The following is a 19,273-nucleotide window of genomic DNA, read 5'->3' as shown; positions in this document are numbered from 1 at the left end:
ACCTGTTTGTGACAGATATATCCATCGCTCCTCGTTAAGCGGTTAAATTAGCTTTTTGTGGCAAACTACTTTCGTGGGTTTTTTTTTTGGTTTTCTTTTGGTTTTCTTTTGACAAAAATATGTAAAAATAAAATAAAAAATATTGCTGTTTTCACATTGACCACTAGATGTCAGCAAATATCTAGTTTTACCTTCTACAGTGAAACTGAGTGTCACCAGGTCATTATCACTATTTGGGGGAGGTTTAATGCCCAGAAGACAGATCTATTCTACTGATAGCCCCCAAGATAAGCAGCCGTCATACCGGCTGTAGCAAAGTGAAAATTGTAGAGTTATTGGGGGGGAGCTGGTGGTGACCCTACTGATTCTGCTGTGAAGCATAAAATCTTATGATGTACAAAGAGGGTAAGGAACAGTTCAATTAAGGATTCCCTTCAGAAAGTTAATACAATATTATATTAGAGAATATTCCGTAAATTTATAATAATAATTTATTTTTTCTTTTAAGTATTATAAAATGTTTTTTTGTTAGTTTTTAGCTGGATTACCCCTTAAAAAAACAATCTCCTGATGTCATAGATAAATGTTGAAATTGCATATGTTGAGTCCATGACCACCATCGATTTCCTGTAATAAATAGGCTCTGGCGCTTAATAAAGTGATTGTGCCCTTTAGATACCACCCAGAAATAACGTTTACTGGAACTAGCTGCCCCAATATTTTAAACCAGGCAGCATTGATTTGAATGACCTTTAGAATGCGGTGTTAGTTTGTGATGGAAACCTTTTCTGCGTTGGTGAATACATTTTGGGACTTCATGTTTTTAAGAAATCATTGGAGGTCTTAAATCCTAGTCCACCATTATAATTTTCAAATGTTTCAATGACATACCCGTATGTCACTTTCTGTGGATTTCCCATAGAATAATTTAAAATGAATAGAATTTGAAAGCCGTGTTCCTGTATATTGACTGCCACCTACACACCTTAGGGAAACTGTCATTAGGTTTAAAGCCGCTAAACCGCCAGCATGTTATGTCACAAGGTGTCACAATCCTGCCTAACATTAAAACAGTCTGCCGCACATGAAACTGAGGACCGTAGACCCCGCTTTACTGCTCATGGAAAGTTTACTGACCCCTGCTTTAAGTGCACTACACACATGACCCCGATTCCGCTGGACTCAGTAACTTGTAAGTGATTTTACTTTCTATTGCCTAAACAGACTGTTTTGACATGGGTAGGTTTGGAGCACTAAACCCCATCTGCATGACGACATCAAGTGGTTTAGGGGCTTTAAACTTACTGGCAGATTCCCTTTAAGAGACTGATCGGAGGGTTAGAATTAATAATCCGATATTTGTAGCCTGCTAGTTCATTGGCAGTTAGGACTAATGACCACTTCGCAAGCATGACAAGTGATGGGACTTATCCCCTGTATAAATACATGCTCCCTCTATTGGATTCTCTATTATCTAGCAGAGAGAGTGTCTGTTTGCAGAGAGGACAGCAAGGAAAGTGACCTTCAATCCAGAGGAAGCAGGCAGGAAGAATTGGCTAAATTTCCACGTAGCAGAATGGCATTTAAAGCGTAACTAAACGCTCAATCAACTTTTTATTTTCTAGCAGCATGTGTAATATAAATATATTTTGTAATATAACACAAAAAGGAGCCCAAATTCATTAATAAAGTATGTGTTTTAAATGGCCACTCTGACACTTTTCTACCACGTTTTATTTCTTGTATTTCAATCCGTACATCGTATTTGAAGAAGTATTCGGCACACAAAATGTAGTTTTTAAATTCTTTAGGTTTATTGTATTTGATGCCAGAGGCTTAGTGCGTGCGACGTTTTGGTCAGGAGACCTTCTTCATCAGGCACTTAGTTCCACTGGTTCCTGGCGCATACAGGTGTTCGGCGCTACTGTCTGTATGGCGGCTAACCGCTTGTTTTGGTGCCAAAACAAGCGGTTAGCCGCCATACAGACAGTAGCGCCGAACACCTGGCTACGCCAGGAACCAGTGGAACTACATGCCTGATGAAGGTCTCCTGACCGAAACGTCGCACGCACTAAGCCTCTGGCATCAAATACAATAAACCTAAAGAATTTAAAAACTACATTTTGTGTGCCGAATACTTCTTCAAATACGATTGGGTTGGGACCCTATTCGTGCACCTGCCTTGGTCCAGTGCACTCTGAACCACTACCTAGAAATCCGTACACCGTTTGAATGTATCAGTGTACGAATTCTGATACCTATGAGTATGGGTGGTTGGTGGCCCCATCCTGACGTCGAATGTGCACGCCCCCATCGTGACGTCAGGAAGGTCTCTCTGCCTCTATACACTACACAGTTCTCTAGCAGCAGAGCGCATGGAAGAGACTGTGTGCACTGGTCTCTGTGCCTGCATGATTCTCCACCCTTCTCTCCGGCAAAGACTGTCGGGACACTAATCTGAGCTGCTAATTAGCATCAGATAAGACTAGGACTGCTCCGTCTGTCTCTGTCCCCCCCCCCCCAATCACCCTGCCGTCCTGTCTTATCTTCCCTGCACTTGCCTGGGAAAGGGAAAGAAAAACTGATTGTTTTCTCCTGGAGTGTGCAGAGATATTTACATCTCTGTATATAATGTGTTGTGCTGTTCATAGCTCAGTGCACGCTCACAGTATTGTAGTTATACCTCAGAGTTCACTGCCCATGAAAGATACAGACAAATCGTAACATCACACACAGCAAGACACGCCCTTAGACACGCACCTAGCAACTGCCAGAATCACGAAGTGTGGACGGTTTCACAAGAAAAAAAAGCTGCAAAAAAGGTACTTTGAAGTGAAAAAAATAGCTAGGAATAATGTATTCACATAGAGGGACATAATAGCCGTTTAAATATTTATTTATTTTTGGCGAAAGTTTAGCTACGCTTTAAGTATTTTCTGGATAGACCAATTTAAAACGGTTCATCATGAAAAATATTTATTTTTATTTAACTTTCCAGCTTGCCGTGGCAAACAACAGAATTATTACCATGCAGGAGGAAATGGAGAGGATGAAAGAAGACACTACACATTTTTCTAAGGTAGGCTTGGTGTGCGATATTGTATATGGTCTTTGTAGCATTAATAGTTCCTTATTGTTTGGAGTCCCAGTAAATGTACGTTTTTTGTTTTTTTTTTCTATGTGTTTAAGGGTAACAAACAAGAGCGAACTGCAGACGGGCAAACACTCAGTGAAGCCAGGAAACACTTGAAGGAAGAAACCCAGTTGAGACTGGTAGGATCACGTTTCATGGCACAAAATTGTTTTAACAACCCAGATTATCAGATGCATGTTTAACAGCAGGAAATAAAAAAAATTTTGTCAATTCTTTATTTTCAGAATTTTTAGTTTTACATTTTTACAGTGAATTAATCACACCGTTTAATATCACAGTTTTGTATATAATATAAGTATGATTGCGAAGTAGCGGGGTGGGGGGATAACAAAGGTAGGTGAAGGTGGAATTGGTATCGAACTCTGAGGAAAGTTAGTATTGCATTTTCATACAATGCTCGAGTACTGTCAGACGTTATAAATATTTTATATTTTAAAGTATCACGAGAGTTATTCCTTATTTCTATGGCTCGTGTTTTGTAAGTGGATTATGAGTCTCTTTAATGTTCTATCATTTCATTCACATGAGTCTCCTTATCGAGTTAAAAAATTAAGTTAATGAAGTTGAGAATTTCCTGATTCCTGAAATATAATCTATTTGTTCCAAATCTTGTGGTACTTATTTAGTTTCTATTTTCTCTCGTCCATCTAATCTTTTCAGTGCTGTTTATTGTACCTACTTCAAGAATCAATTATTTAATTGGTGGGAGCGCTTTTTCCGTCCAGTTTCTTGATCCGTATCTTTGCTGCATTTAATGGGGAACTTTAGATGGTTTTCTTTTTAATCTAAATGGATATTGCTGCACTGATTAATTTTAGAATACATCTTTATAGGGGTTTGAGCTCTGTTTTTATTATGGGTAGCTGTAAACATGTCCTGCATCACTTCACACAGCCAAAGAACCGTAAGATTCTAGATTCCTGAAACCACCACTAGGGTAAACAGAGATTTACTGCAGACTGATTGGTTAACGAGTTCACTGGAAACCCTATAAACCCATGTACAGTAAACGCCACCTAATGGTAGAAGACAGAATTTTATCATTTAACTGTAAGGGTCTATTCAGACGAACATTGTTCACGTCCGAGTGTCACAGACCGCGCACTGACTGAACACTGACACATTAAAGTCAATGGGCCAATCAACATGTCCGATTTTTCCGCACAAGAACATTGCGGCAACTTTGGTCCAATTCTTGCACTGGACTCAAGTCCGTGGAAAAAATGCACAGCACGTGGATGCCATCCGAGTGCAGTCAGTTTTTTTTACTGATAGGTTGCTGGCAGATGCTGGAATGACAGCAGAAAGTACTGCCAGAGCAGTATCCGTTTTTCTTACGGAAGTGAAAAACTGATGACAACCGATGCTATACAGATGTAAAAAAAAACTGACAAATTGATCGCACTCTACACAATACTTATTGAACCCTGATGTAAAACGGTCAGTCTTTCCCTGATGAAACAGACAAGTTTTACAACTGTTGTCTGAACTAGGCCTCATTCACACGAATGTGTCCAATTTTGCATCCGGAACAACTGATGTAACGGACCGTTTTTCATATCCGTGTTGCATTACATTTGCGTCCGTGTGTTCGTTTTTCTTGTCCGTAAAAGAAATAGGCCCATTATGTCACTTTTGTCACAATTTTAGTCCCAAACATCTGAAAACACCCAAGTCGGTAACCTGAGCTAACAGACAATATTTGTTTTACTGCATATATAGAGCTTTGTCTGATTCCATGCTTTGTTGGGCTATTTTTTGGCTGCTGATCATGTCTTCCAAACTTGTGGAAAGTGTTCTGTTCGCCTGACTCCTCTGTCGTGGATTTGGCCAGCAGCGTAAGAGCCGCGTGGAGCCAAAGTGCTCCAGCAGTGTCTCCTGGTGATGAAGGCCTCGGTGCCACTTCCTGGTTTCACTTTCTGTTCCTTAGCAACAGATCTGTAAAAAACTGATTGCACACGGATGACTTCCATATGCAATCAGTTTGTTTTCTTACTCACATAGACTTGAATGGCCTAGTCTGATCCAGAAAAGTTGACCAGAATAGGACATGTACTGAGTTTCTTATTCAACTGTGGGTCAGTGTGCTTTCCATTTTTTAAAACGGACACCACCCTGAAGAGAAAATGGGTCGTGTGAATAAGGCCTTGCCTGTAACAAAAAAAATAAAAAATCTATTTATAGATCCGACCCCGAAACAAAGCATTATGAAATTAATCCGCAAATATGTTCATATACCATGTTAGGTAGTTCTGGGTTAATAGAGGGGGGGTGGTCCCTATTCAGGATTCTCATCTCTTTGCCAGTGTGGAGACAGGCAACCCATTGATCTGAATGGGCATGGTGTAATGCTTAATTTCTCCTGTGGTGGCGCTTCAGGATAATTAAACACTTACTGCCAGGTTTCCCCACAGATTAGAGCTGATCCCTGTAGATTCCAGCAGGACACTTTGTGATCAGCTTATTTTCTAAGGACCCTTCTAACAAGTAGTGATTGTCCAAAGCAGAGAACCCCTTTTTTTAGAAAAACCTAAACGATAGGTGAACTTCAATAGAAGATACAAGATAAAGGCAGATGTGTGTTTGTGAATTTTTTCTTGTTCTGATATACTCTCTGTTTTAGGACATAGAGAAAGAATTGGAGGTGCAAATAGGAATGAGACAAGAGATGGAAATGGCTATGAAGATGCTGGATAAGGATGTTTGTGAGAAGCAAGATGCTTTAGCAGCACTCCGACAACAACTTGATGATCTCAGGGCTTTAAAGCATGAGCTGTCCTTTAAACTTCAGGTAGGAAGACATTACATAAAAAAAAAATTAAAGGAACACTCCAGGAAAACAAATTTCACTTTTCGGTGGTAAATGACTGTTTGGATGAAAAGCCATGGTCTGCTTTATTTTTTATTTTTTTTAGTACTTCAAAGCAGATGTGTCGCTGATGAGCAGCTTTTATCAGCTATGTTTGGTAAAAGAGGCTTGTCAGCTAAGCGTTAGTTTAATAGTGTTGTACAGGTGGAGCTCCCCTTTAAATAAGTAATGCAGAATGCTGTCCCCTTGAACTGATTTGCCCAACTATAGCGCATAACTTCTGTTCCTGCGAGACATTGTTTTAATAGCGATGGTAAACTTCCCTGCAGAGCTCAGATCTGGCAGTGAAACAGAAGATGGAGCTAAACAGTCGCTTGGAAGAGAAAACCAATCAGATGGCTGCCACTATTAAACAACTGGAGCAGAGGTAACGCGCGCGCGCACACACATGGAGTGGGTTCTGCGGACACTTTATGCTTTAGATCTGAATAGAAGTGTTTGCTGAGATATGAAGACTCTAGACATAAATGAAAGACAATAACTTAGCCATAACATTTAGACCACTGACAGGTGAAGTGAATAACATTTATCTCAAAACAATGGCGCCTGTCAAGGGTTAGGACATATTAGCAAGTGAATAGTAAGTTCATGAAGTTAAAGTGGGAAAAATGGGCAAGCGCAATGATCTGAAAGACTTTGACAAGGATCAAATTGTGATGGCTAGACGTCTGTCAGATACACTGTTTGATGCTCATGTGCCCATTGTAGATGCTTTTGGCGATGGATAGGGGTCGGGATGAGCACTCTGACCAGTCTATGGTTACCCAGCCCCAAACACAGCAAGCTGCGATGCACTGATTTCTAGAAAAAATTATATTGTATCCAGAGTTTACTTTTTTTCAGCAGTTTGTGCTACAGTAGCTCTTCCGTAAGATCGGACCAGACAGGCTAGCCTTCACTTCCCACACCCATCCATGATCTTTGGGCTACCATATCCGTGTCACCGATTCACTGTTTGTCCTTCCCTGGACCATTTAGGGAAGGTTTTAGCTGCATACCGGGAACTCTGGACAAGACTTGCCGTTTTGGAGATGATCTGACCCAGTCGTCAACCATTACAATTTGGTCCTTGTCAAAGTCGCTTAGTTCTTGAAGTGGATGTGTTGGTAGCAGGAAAAATGGGCAAGCGTAAGGATCTGAGCGACTTTGACAAGGGGCAAATTGTAACGTCTAGACGACTGCATTTGGGGCTGTGTAGCCATAGACTGGTCAGAGTGCTCAACCTGACCCCTATCCATTGCCGAAAGCATCTACAGTGGGCACATGAGCATCAAACAACTGAGCATCTGACCCAGTCGTCTAGCCGTCACAATTTGGTCCTTGTCAAAGTTGCTCAGATCATTACACTTGCCCATTTTTCCTGCTACAAACACATCAGCTTCAAGAACTGACTGTTCACTTGCTGTCTAATATATCCCACCCATAGACTTAATGTAACACACTTCACCGGTCAGTGGTTTGAACCCCTTCCTGCCGCCGCCGCCATTTTTTTCGGTTTTCCATATTTGTATTTTCCCTCCCCACCTTCCAAAAGCCATAACTTTTTAAGCCTTCCTTCAGTATCTCCCTTCACATGTCAGTGGTTTTAATGCTACGACTTGTCTGTCTAGCTATCCTTTTTTTCCAATAACTTACCCAGTTTGCAATTATTAAAATGTCCCCTATGCATCCTTTCTTGCTGCTTTTTTTTTTTTTTTTTTCCTGACCGTATGAAGATTTGTGCCAGATAAAGTAGTGAATTATAGGCATACATACATGTCACATCTTGCACTGTTAATTTTGGTATAAATTTAAAGGGGCATTCCAGTCTCAGACTTTTATGGCATATCCTATGGAATACGGACTTGAACTAGATACATCAAAAGTTATTGTTTGATGTTCTCTAGCTGTAGCACATTTACCAAAAGGGAATTAGAGATTGACCAGTCAAATGGCTCTATCTGTCAAGTCCAAGTGAAAACATCCTGAATTCTTTGTTAGAATGCGTTTAAAAAAGTTGTGCTGATCTGGATGACTATTTGCCCATGTATTATTTCTTAAAGCAGCAATTCACTTTTATCTGGCATCCTACCGTCTTTGGACCCGCTATGGACCAGTCACGGCATATTGAGCACTTTTAATAAGCGTTTAAGAACTCCCAGTACACTGACTGATTTATGTATCGCACCAAAAAAATCTGGGAGTTTCTTCACATCCTGGGATATGGCACAGCGCCCCAATGCATACAACCGATTGTTTGTGGGCCTGTCATTATTATTTCCAACATCCTTTTCTCCACTACAATGACAAACTCCAGCCCCAACCCAAAAAAATACAAAGGACAATACTTGTTGATGCAAAATATGTCTCAACTCCTGAGCCCACGCCATTACAGCACCATAATAGTATGGCAGCTTGCATTAACTGCTATTACGGCATGGGGCAGGAAAGGGTTCTAGTAATACACATCTGAAAAACACCGCAACACCCACACTACCATATAGTGATGTCCGGCCCATATCCATTACAGTGCAAGAAAAAATAAATATATATATATAGATATATCCTGAATTTTTGTATTCTAAAATATTGTCTATTGTTATTGTGTTGGAGTGTCTCAATGTAGCATGTTTTCATGTTGTACAGTTTCAAATCACCTGATTGGATATATAGTAAACTGCACTAAGGGGGCTTAGAAGTTGGATTTAAAGTCTATGTAGACTTTTGTAGCAGTTTTTTTTTTTTTATTTATTATTTAAATCAATGTTTTACTTCGCAAATTTTATATAGATTTATATAAAAACATTTTTACTTTTTCAAAATGCAGCTTCTATGTATCCTGTATACATTGAAGCTGTATCTTGCCGTCAAAGCCGATTCCTTCAGGTGAACTGGACTAATGGCTTGGCAGAAAGCTAATCCTGCGTGACACTGACAAGCAATGTTCCGCTATTAACAATCACACCTCAGTTTGTGAACTTGATGTTTCGTTATTAGCTGGATTGGGAGTGTCAGCGATACGCAGGACCCGAACTTAGCCGAGCCGTCCGTTCAGCTGAATCAGCTCAGACAGAAGGATAAAGGTTCTATGTATACAGGATAAGTTCTGGTTGCTATTAAATATATTTTATGAAATTACTCCGCACAGAATTTTGTATTTTGATTGCAAAAATGCTCTACAAGTACAGACGTTCATGTTAAAGGGGTTCTCCGCTTTGGACATTCCCTACTCATTAGAAGGGTCCCTTGATCACAAAGTCTAACTACTGGATCTGAGCAGTATAGTCAGAGATGTAATTTACAGCTGGAAACAATAGCTGCGTCCGTATATGCTTTCTGCTGGTAACGAGAACCTGTCACCTTTGGGTCATTTTGTTCCTACTATTGCTAAATCCATATTAGAGGCCGTCCATTACCCACGTCCCCTTGAATTTGCTAAGAGCGATGCTAATGCATTAGGAATATGTAAGAAGAGGGGAGATTCACTAAGCAGTTGTAAATCTTACACAAACTTGACAGGTCGTCTTTATTTTAGTTGTATATCTATGAATTTCTTAATTGATCTTTTCCTCTTGATGTTCTGTCTGTTTTATTAATCACTTCCCTCAACCCCCATATAACTTTTTTCTGTTTTCGTTCTTAAATTAACAAACCAGTGAAAAGGATTTGGTGAAACAGGCAAAAACCTTAAGTAGCACAGCCAGTAAACTCCTACAGAAGCAGCACTAGGCGGCTAATACCAGGCTCCTCGCCGACACTAACCGAGCAACTTGGTAGCCGGAGGGAGGAAGTCTGCCATGTTACGAGCTACTACATAGATGTTCAATGTCGCCTACTGTTAATTTCAAAATTGCTGCATTTTGAAGCCATGGCTCCTCCTTTCTGTTACCCTTTTTTTCTCCCACCCTCTCACTATAGATGGAATCTTTGTTAGAACCCCCAAATATTTGCCAAATAAACTTTTTAAAACCATGTCTTTGTGATGCTTTATCAACTTTTTATCCCTATGTAGTACAGTCATTTTAAATCTACTAAAGGAAATTTAAGTATTCGATCATTAAAAGATTACTAGCCCCCCCCCCCCCCCCCCCGCCGCGCCCAAATAGATTCCTTCACAGGAGTACGGAAGAAGTGTTCTTCATTATTACGCTGTCTTATCATAACAGTTCTTCACATCTTGAGTATATAGGTCTAGAAAGGATTGCATATGTGTCAGGAACCTAGATAGAATCATGTGATACATCACACCGTGCAGATTTGAGGCAAAACCCATGACGGAAAACATTCACGGTGTCTGACATATTTAAAACTACATATTTTAAATACTTACTGAAAGAAAGACATTGCTCCTTACACCAGGAATTGGTTTTAATTAATATGGTGACACTTTATCTGGACACATTAAACTGTGATGAGGGTATCCACTGGAGTACTTACCTTTTATGTGGCACTTAAATTGCACCTTTCAATTAAATGAATGTATAAACATTAAGTGGACCTGATTGTACCGTGTCAGTGTGTGCTAAGGCACCCTATCGACAAGGGGAATGGTAACACCCAGTTGTCCGTTTATTTATACATTTCCAGGAGGAATAACCGAGGAATGGCACAATAGAGTTCGTAAAAAAAAAAAAAAAGTGCTCCAGCATTATTTACTAAAACAGGTATGCTAACGGAGCTGGCAGGTCCTCTTCAATATCTTTATTATTCTTTGACACAGCAGTATTTTGGTCAATATTTTTCATCCGGGTTTGTTAGCGAAAACCAGTGGCTTCCAAAATACAGAAGAGTTACAAATGTTTCCATCATGCTTTTTCTGGTTACTGGTTTTGACTTGCATATACTGATGCGGATACGCTGCATAAAGTTACACAGCGTACCCGCAGGGAATTCCGGGTGAAAAACCGCACCAAACTGGTGCATTTTTTCGCCTAGAACGTCCGCTGTGGAAAGATGCAGCATTTAGCCTGCCTGATAGCTGTCCGGCCTCCTGGGATGACGTTTTATCCGAGGAGACCTCTACAGCCTGTGATTGGCTGCAGCGGTGGACATGTGGGATGTAACGTCATCCCAGGAGGCCGGCCCTCTGAAGTCATCCAGCCCGGCCTTCTGGGATTACGTTTCATCCCATGTGACCGCCGCTACAGCCTGTGATTGGCTGCAACGGTCACATGGGATGAAATGTCATCCAAGGAGGCCGGCCTGAAGGTGGAAACACAGGCTTGTGGCGAAGTATAAGATTTAAATTTTTTCCTGAGTTGTCTTTTTTGCGGCGTAATCGCTGCGATTCCGCTGCAAATAACAAAGCAACTACTATTTTCTCTGAGGGTTTTACCTCCCTATTTAATTTAATAGGGACAACCCACAACAAATCAGCAGCGTTCACGCAAATACAATTGGCATGCTGCGGAATAAAATTCCGCACCGTAGGTCCATTTCTGAGCGTTTCTTTTCTGCTTCGTATTTACGCAGAGTGTGGATGAGATTTGTTAAAATCTCATCCGCTTTGCTGCTATTGTATTATGCTGCGGATTTTTCGCAACTAAATCCGTTGCGGAAAATCCGCAGTATTTACGCAACGTGTGAACTGATCCTTACACGAACAATATAGAAACATTTCAGCCATAGCTGACAATAGAAGTGCAGTGTTTCCTTGAATCCATTATATGTAACCTTTTAGGAGATCTATTTAATGAATAGCTTTAGATCCGTTTTTGCCTGCTTCACCTTCAAGCTTCTGTAAATATTGTATAGATTTCCCTCATCTCCTTTATTTTTAAGTACTCTGTCCATTCTAATTTTTCCACCCTTTTACTTTTGTTTTTCTTTGGGTTTTATATTTTGTTTCTTAATCCCTTCCTTATCCCCATCACCACCATTGCCTTTTGTTTTTGTTTTTTTGTTTTTTTTTATTACCCATTCATGTGACTCAAATCCAGATTGAGAGTGTCGGAGCGAGATCGGCTGGAGGCCGAGGACGCCAACAGACTCTTCAAGCAAGAGTTTGGTGACAAGATTGAGAGTCTACAGTTGGAAGTGGATCATCTCCGAAAGCAGTGGTGAAGAAATGATTGCTTGGTGTAGTTCTAGTCAGAAGCAGTGGTGATGCTATCTGGGTGTCTCTGGTGCCAGACATTTCCTAACCTCTTGCAGGTGGTGATATCTTTCATTGCACCCACATTAAAAGATTTTAGGATATTGTCTTCAAACTTTCAGGATTATCTGAACCTGTCTCTAGTTCATAAATTATAAATGACAATGTTGGTATTGTAAGTACAAGTTGTCACAACCTGCAAAAAAACCCTAATAATATTTGGTGGTGTATAATAAATCAGATTTCACGCTGCAATTGGTGTACATGTCACTACCTATTCATAATCCTAATGCAGTTTAGCTCATCATTGTGCAGATATGGGACCTATACGCTCATATTCAACTACATTTACCCAGCTCCTTCTCTTTGGAAGGGAATGCTGATATTGCATGGGAGAGCCGGAGGTAAATTCTCATGGTGTTTGTTTTTTTTTAAAGTGTTTACTGTGATGCTATAAATGACAGGGTAAACCTGTTCTAATGTAAACTTCATGCATTTGTAATAAAGGTCCCATACCTGTATTATAATTTCGAAGCTTTGCTTGCTGCTGCCTTGGATTTACAAAACAATACACGAATCATGCTGACTTTGTGGCTTGAAGGTGCAAAAGATGAGCTATATAGAGAGAGAGTGAGCGAGATATATATATATATATATATATATATATATATATATATATATATATAAGATAGATAGATAGATATAGAGAGAGCAAGCGAGATATAGAGAGAGAGCGAGATATAGAGAGCGAGCGCGAGATATATATATATATATATATATATATATATATATATATATTATGAATTCTTCCAGCTAGCCACACCACAATTGATCGATATACAGTATATACTAGTCCTTCTCTATGAATTAGAATATCATCAAAAAGTTTATTTCCGTAATTCAATTCAAAAAGTGAAGCTCCTATATTATATAGATTCATTACACACAGAGTGATCTATTTCCAGCATTTTTTTCTTTTAATGTTAATGATTATAGTAACTGTTCATGAAAACCCAAAATGTAATGTCTCAAACTAAGAATATTATATAATCCCAATTTCAAAAATTATTTTTAATACCGAATTGTTGCCCTACTGAAAAGTATGTCCAGTATATGCCCTCAATACTTGGTCGGGGCTCCTTTTGCATGAATTACTGCATCAATGCGGCGTGGCATGGAGGTGATCAGCCTGTGGCACTGCTGAGGTGTTATCAATGCGGCGTGGCATGGAGGTGATCAGCCTGTGGCACTGCTGAGGTGTTATGGAAGCCCAGGTTGCTTTGATAGCGGCCTTCAGCTCGTCTGCATTGTTGGGTCTGGTGTCTCATCTTCCTCTTGACAATACCCTATAGATTCTCTATGGGGTTTAGGTCAGGCGAATTTGCTGGCCGATCAAGCGCAGTGATACTGTGGTTATTAAACTTTTGGCAGTGTGGGCAGGTGCCAAGTCCTGCTGGAAATTGAGATCAGCATCTCCATAAAGCTTGTCAGCAGAGGGAAGCATGAAGTGCTCTGAAATTTCCTGCTAGACGCTGCGTGGACTCTGGACTTGATATGACACAGTGGACCAACACCAGCAGATGACATGGCCCCCAAACCATCACTGACTGTGGAAACTTCACACTGGACCACAAGCAACTTGGATTGACGCCTCTCCACTCTTCCTCCAGAGTCTGGGACCTTGTTTTCCAAATGAAATGCAAAATTTACTTTCATCTGAAAACAGGACTTTGGACCACTGAGCAGCAGTGTTGGTCCAGTGTGTTATATCAAGTCTAGTCAACGCAGCCGTCTACCAGGAAGTTTAACAGCACTTCATGCTTCCCTCTGCTGACAAGCTTTATGGAGATGCTGATTTCATTTTCCAGCAGGACTTGGCACCTGCCCACACTGCCACAAGTAACAATACCTGGTTTAATAACCACAGTATCACTGTGCTTGATTGGCCAGAAAACTCGCCTGACCTAAACCCCGTAGAGAATCTATAGGGTATTGTCAAGAGGAAGATGAGAGACCAGACCCAACAAGGCAGACGAGCTGAAGGCCGCTATCAACGCAACCTGGGCTTCCATAACACCTCAGCAGTGCCACAGGCTGATCGCCTCCATGCCACGCCGCATTGATGCAGTAATTCAGAGTCAGAGCCCTGACCAAGTATTGACCAGATACTGTACATACTTTTCAGTAGACCAACATTTCGGTATTAAAAATCATTTTTGAATTGGGCTTATATAACATTCTAATTTTGTGACCCACTAAATTTTGGGTTTTCATTAACTGTTCCCATAATCATCAACATTAAAAGAAAAACATGCTGGAAATAGATTACTCTGTGTAATGAATCGTTATAATATGAGTTTCACTTTTTGAATTGAATTACTGAAATTAACTTTTTGATGATCTTCTACTTCATTGAGAAGGACTAGTATATATAAGAGAGAGATGTCTATCTCTGGATAGTACAGGTTTCTGTTCACTATAGCGCACCTCTCCATGCATGGGGGTGCTGGAGAAGTGTAATCCAGCAGGCTGCAAGCTTGATATTCAGTAAATCTCAAGCATTCAAAATCATATACATTTAATAAAGAGAGCGTGCCTCTAGGTTTGATGTCCTACAGAGAATTCTATATGTGAACAGTGGGTAAAGTGACCATCCCTGCTATACTGCTCCTGCGCTTGCTGCAATTCTGATCTTTCCATAATGCTATTTCTCAGCAATATACCAATCTGTTCTTGCATATTTGCTACTTTTTGTGCTACATAGTCACCATGTGGCTGCTCTCTAAATTCAATAAACCAGCAGTGTAATTGCATATCTGTAGCTATTTTGATCCAGAGAGGAGGAGAACTAAAACAATCCTGCAAATCACTGCCAATTTTTAGGTTTAAGCCTGAAAGAACATTAGGGGAGATTTATCAAAACTAGTGCATAGGAAAGTGGAGTAGTTGCCAATAGCAACCAATCCGATTACACCTCTTGATTTTCAGAGGCTCTATGAAAGCCGCAATCTAATTGGTTACTGTGGAAAATTACTCCATTTTTCCATTGCACCAGTTTTGACTCCAGAGATGACAGTGACGCTTTTTTTATTTTTTACATGTAGAAGGGTTTTTTAATATTCTTTTCATATGGGAATGACCATTTATTAACTCTTGTTGAGCTGTAGCGTTTTTTTCTCTTGATCTCCATCACACTTCGCTGCCGTGCAAGTACAACGTTCTTCATGTACATAGCGATTTAATTATGTAAGATAGTCCATCCAAGCTGTCTTCTGTGACCATGACTATTGTAACCCTTGGTCAAATCACACTTTAATGGCGTTGCCACTATTGCTGTTGGCGGTTACATTTTTAGCTGGATGAGAAGTGAACCACCTGAATCGTACTGCTTCCATCCCGTTCCTGTGGGAATGCCTAAAACATGTAAAGGTCTTTCGAGGCTTCATACTGTACCGATATGAAAATGAGTATCCTTGTACATGAGACTGATAACATACGTTCGGTAGTTTACCAAGAAGTAGGGGACAGATGTCTTTGACTGCATGATAAGACTATACATGTAGTCTGTAACAATGGAGACTGCATAGAAGCGCTGTACACAAAATAGTAGGAGAATTTTAATGACTATTTGCAAAGTTGCTAAAAGAATTACCTTTTAGGATTAGTCTGGTTAAGTTGATAGCCTTAATGGGGTTTTCCGAGAGAGAACTTTTGTGTCAGTGATTTTAATCCCGGAATGTGATTACATTTGTAATGCACTTACTGTATAAAAATTGGCCCCGCTTCCCGATGCTGCCATGGGGCACGACTGGTGACATCACACTACACTTTGCCCGCTGTGTTTTTACCAGCATGCACAGTCCCTGCTGTTCTCTCGTTTGTCCACTTGTCAAGCGAGAGTAGAGCAGGGTCCTCACATGTGCGTTCCTGGCTGTATAACCGAACAGCCCGGCTGTACACTGCAAGTCACTAGTGACGTGTCGTATACCAGGCAGAAACTTTAAAGTGTTTGACCATGTGATAGGTATACGGCTGGTAAACGCAGCGGGCAAAGAGTGACATCACCAGACATGTGCCCCATGGCAGCATCGGGAAATGGGGCCAATTTTAATACAGTAAGTGCATTACAAATGTAATCATATTCAGAGGTTAAAAGCATCGACACGAGTTTTATCTCGGGAAGAGTGTGGGTGAGTGTATGTATGTGTGTGTGTGTATATATGTATATATATATATATATATATATATATGAAGCTAGAGTAGCACTGTCTTCTCTGGAAGGTTGTAAGCGAGCATAATGTTCTTTAGGGTTGGAACCTAAAACTTGTTCATTTTGGGGGGGTTTTCAGTGAGAGATCCCTTTAAGTAGCTATTAAGACAGTATTATGTTATGCTTATTTTTTAGAATACAATTGGATAACCTGTGGTTTTCCAACTAATATGAAACCTCTAGTATTAGCATTACCTGGCAAGTCATGTTGTAGGAGCAAAGGAAGAACTTTAGGTCTCCTATTTAAAATGGTGTGAGACATTGTAATGTCATATCCTTTAGGGTATGTTCACACGGCCAAATTTCAGACGTATACGAGGCGTATTATGCCTCGTTTTACGTCTGAAAATATGGCTACAATACGTCGGCAAACATCTGCCCATTCATTTGAATGGGTTTGCCGACGTACTGTGCAGACGACCTGTTATTTACGAGTCGTCGTTTCACAGCTGTCAAACAACGACCCGTAAATTTACTGCCTCGGCAAAGAAGTGCAGGGCACTTCTTTGCCACGTAATTTGAGCCGTTCTTCATTGAAATCAATGAAGCACGGCTCAAGGTTTACGAGCGTCTCAGACGCCTCGTAAATTACGAGGAGGAGCTTTTACGTGTGAAACGAGGCAGCTGTTAACAGTCTGTCTTTTCACACGTAACTGCCTCTCAGCGTGTGAACATACCCTTAGTATGTCTTGCTTTATTGCAGGCTTCGTAATAATCGTTCACCATGTGGAAAATACATTCTGTGGTGATATAATCTAAAATTGTTTCTCTTCTGTTCTTTTTTAGCTCTCAATATGAAATGGACATGAAGAAAGAGCGAAACCGAAGGTCTTCTGGAAATCAGAAAGCAAAAGAAATGCCTGAAAATAAATACTCACCGTTGAGAATACCACATCTTCTGCAAAAAAACATGGTGAAAACTGTAATTCATGTCAAGCAGTTCTAAACATGTCTACGCCTTTTAATTTCAATTAGAGTAACGGTACTTTAAAATAATGATGACACGAGTCGTTTGAGGGATTGGTGTGGGCCTAAAGTTATGGTTTGGGTTAGTGGCGATATTTTTGTTTGTAATCAATATATTTTTTATTCATTCATTCTGAAAAGGCCATAAAGGGTACATTATAATCATATATATATATATATATATATATATATATATATATATATATACACACACAGGGTGGGCCATTTATATGGATACACCTAAATGGAATGGTTGGTGATATTAACTTCCTGTTTGTGGCACATTAGTATATGGGAGGGGGGAAACTTTTCAAGCTGGGTGTTGACCATGGCGGCCATTTTTAAGTCGGCCATTTTGTATCCAACTTTAGTTTTTTCAATGGGAAGAGGGTCATGTGACACATCAAACTTATCGAGAATTTCACAAGAAAAACCATGGTGTGCTTGGTTTTAACGTTACTTTATTCTTTCATGAGTTATTTACAAGTTTCTGACCACTTATAAAATGTGTTCAAAGTGCTGCCCATTGTGTTGGATTGTCAATGCAACCCTCTTCTCCCACTCTTCACACACTGATAGCAACACCGCAGAAGAAATGCTAGCACAGGCTTCCAGTATCCGTAGTTTCAGTTGCTGCACATCTCGTATCTTCACAGCATAGACAATTGCCTTCAGATGACCCCAAAGATAAAAGTCTAAGGGGGTCAGATCGGGAGACCTAGGGGGCCATTAAACTGGCCCACGACGACCAATCCACTTTCCAGGAAACTGTTCATCTAGGAATGCTCGGACCTGACACCCATAATGTGGTGGTGCACCATCTTGCTGGAAAAACTCAGGGAACGTGCCAGCTTCAGTGCATAAAGAGGGAAACACATAATCATGTAGCAATTTCAGATATCCCGTGGCCTTGAGGTTTCCATTGATGAAGAATGGCCCCACTATCTTTATACCCCATATACCACACCATACCATCAATTTTTGTGTTCCAACAGTCTTGGAGGGATCTATCCAATGTGGGTTAGTGTCAGACCAATAGCGGTGGTTTTGTTTGTTAACTTCACCATTCACATAAAAGTTTGCCTCATCACTGAACAAAATGTTCTGTGTAAACTGAGGGTCCTGTTCCGATTTTTGTTTTGCCCATTCTGCAAATTCAGTGCGCCGATCTGGGTCATCCTCGAGATGCTGGAGTTTGTAAGGGTGCCATTTGTGAGTAGCTAATATCCGCCGAAGGGATGTTCGACTGATGCCACTCTCCAGTGACATGCGGCGAGTGCTACGCTGTGGGCTCTTGCTGAATGAAGCTAGGACAGCCACTGATGTTTCTTCATTAGTGACAGTTTTCATGCGTCCACATTTGGGCAAATCCAACACTGAACCAGTTTCACGAAACTTGGCAAGCAGTTTGCAAACTGTAGCATGGGAGATGGGTGGTCTCGTACGGTGTCTTGCATTGACATCTGCTGCAATGACCGGGGTACTGCTTTCACCAGACATCAACACAATTTCTATCCGCTCCTCACGTGTTAACCTCTGCGACATGTCAATGGCTGTAAACAAAGAGAAGCTTGTAAATAACTCATGAAAGAATAAAGTAACGTTAAAACCAAGCACACCATTGTTTTTCTTGTGAAATTCTCGATAAGTTTGATGTGTCACATGACGCTATTCCCATTGAAAAAACTAAAGTTGGATACAAAATGGCCGACTTCAAAATGGCCACCATGGTCAACACCCAGCTTGAAAAGTTTCCTCCCTCCCATATACTAATGTGCCACAAACAGGAAGTTAATATCACCAACCATTCCCATTTTATTTAGGTGTATGCATATAAATGGCCCACCGTGTGTGTGTGTGTGTGTGTGTGTGTGTGTGTGTGTGTGTGTGTGTGTGTGTGTATATATATATATATAATTTTTTTTACACTGTACTTTTCCA

General features: G+C 40.4%; 1 protein-coding gene across 8 annotated transcripts in view; it reads left to right on the top strand.

The window, feature by feature from the left end:
• RUFY3 (RUN and FYVE domain containing 3) overlaps window positions 1-19,273 on the top strand; it is a 105,104-nt gene that overhangs the window by 68,739 nt on the left and 17,092 nt on the right. For 4 of the 8 annotated variants that reach the window (XM_075860726.1, XM_075860731.1, XM_075860730.1 and 1 more), the window contains exons 9-14: window positions 2,999-3,079; window positions 3,190-3,273; window positions 5,778-5,945; window positions 6,293-6,390; window positions 11,942-12,061; window positions 17,153-17,288. In XM_075860726.1, the coding sequence (XP_075716841.1) occupies window positions 2,999-3,079; window positions 3,190-3,273; window positions 5,778-5,945; window positions 6,293-6,390; window positions 11,942-12,061; window positions 17,153-17,288 (687 nt within the window). Of the gene's footprint in view, window positions 1-2,998; window positions 3,080-3,189; window positions 3,274-5,777; window positions 5,946-6,292; window positions 6,391-9,658; window positions 9,975-11,941; window positions 12,062-17,152; window positions 17,289-19,273 lie in introns of those variants that run through there. The other 4 variants (XM_075860733.1, XM_075860734.1, XM_075860727.1 and 1 more) reach the window with 3 other exon arrangements.

This window comes from Rhinoderma darwinii, chromosome 1, assembly GCF_050947455.1.
Source record: "Rhinoderma darwinii isolate aRhiDar2 chromosome 1, aRhiDar2.hap1, whole genome shotgun sequence".
NCBI lineage: Eukaryota > Metazoa > Chordata > Amphibia > Anura > Rhinodermatidae > Rhinoderma > Rhinoderma darwinii.
The sequence above is the reverse complement of the archived record's forward strand: the minus strand, read 5'-3'. Positions and strand labels throughout refer to the sequence as shown.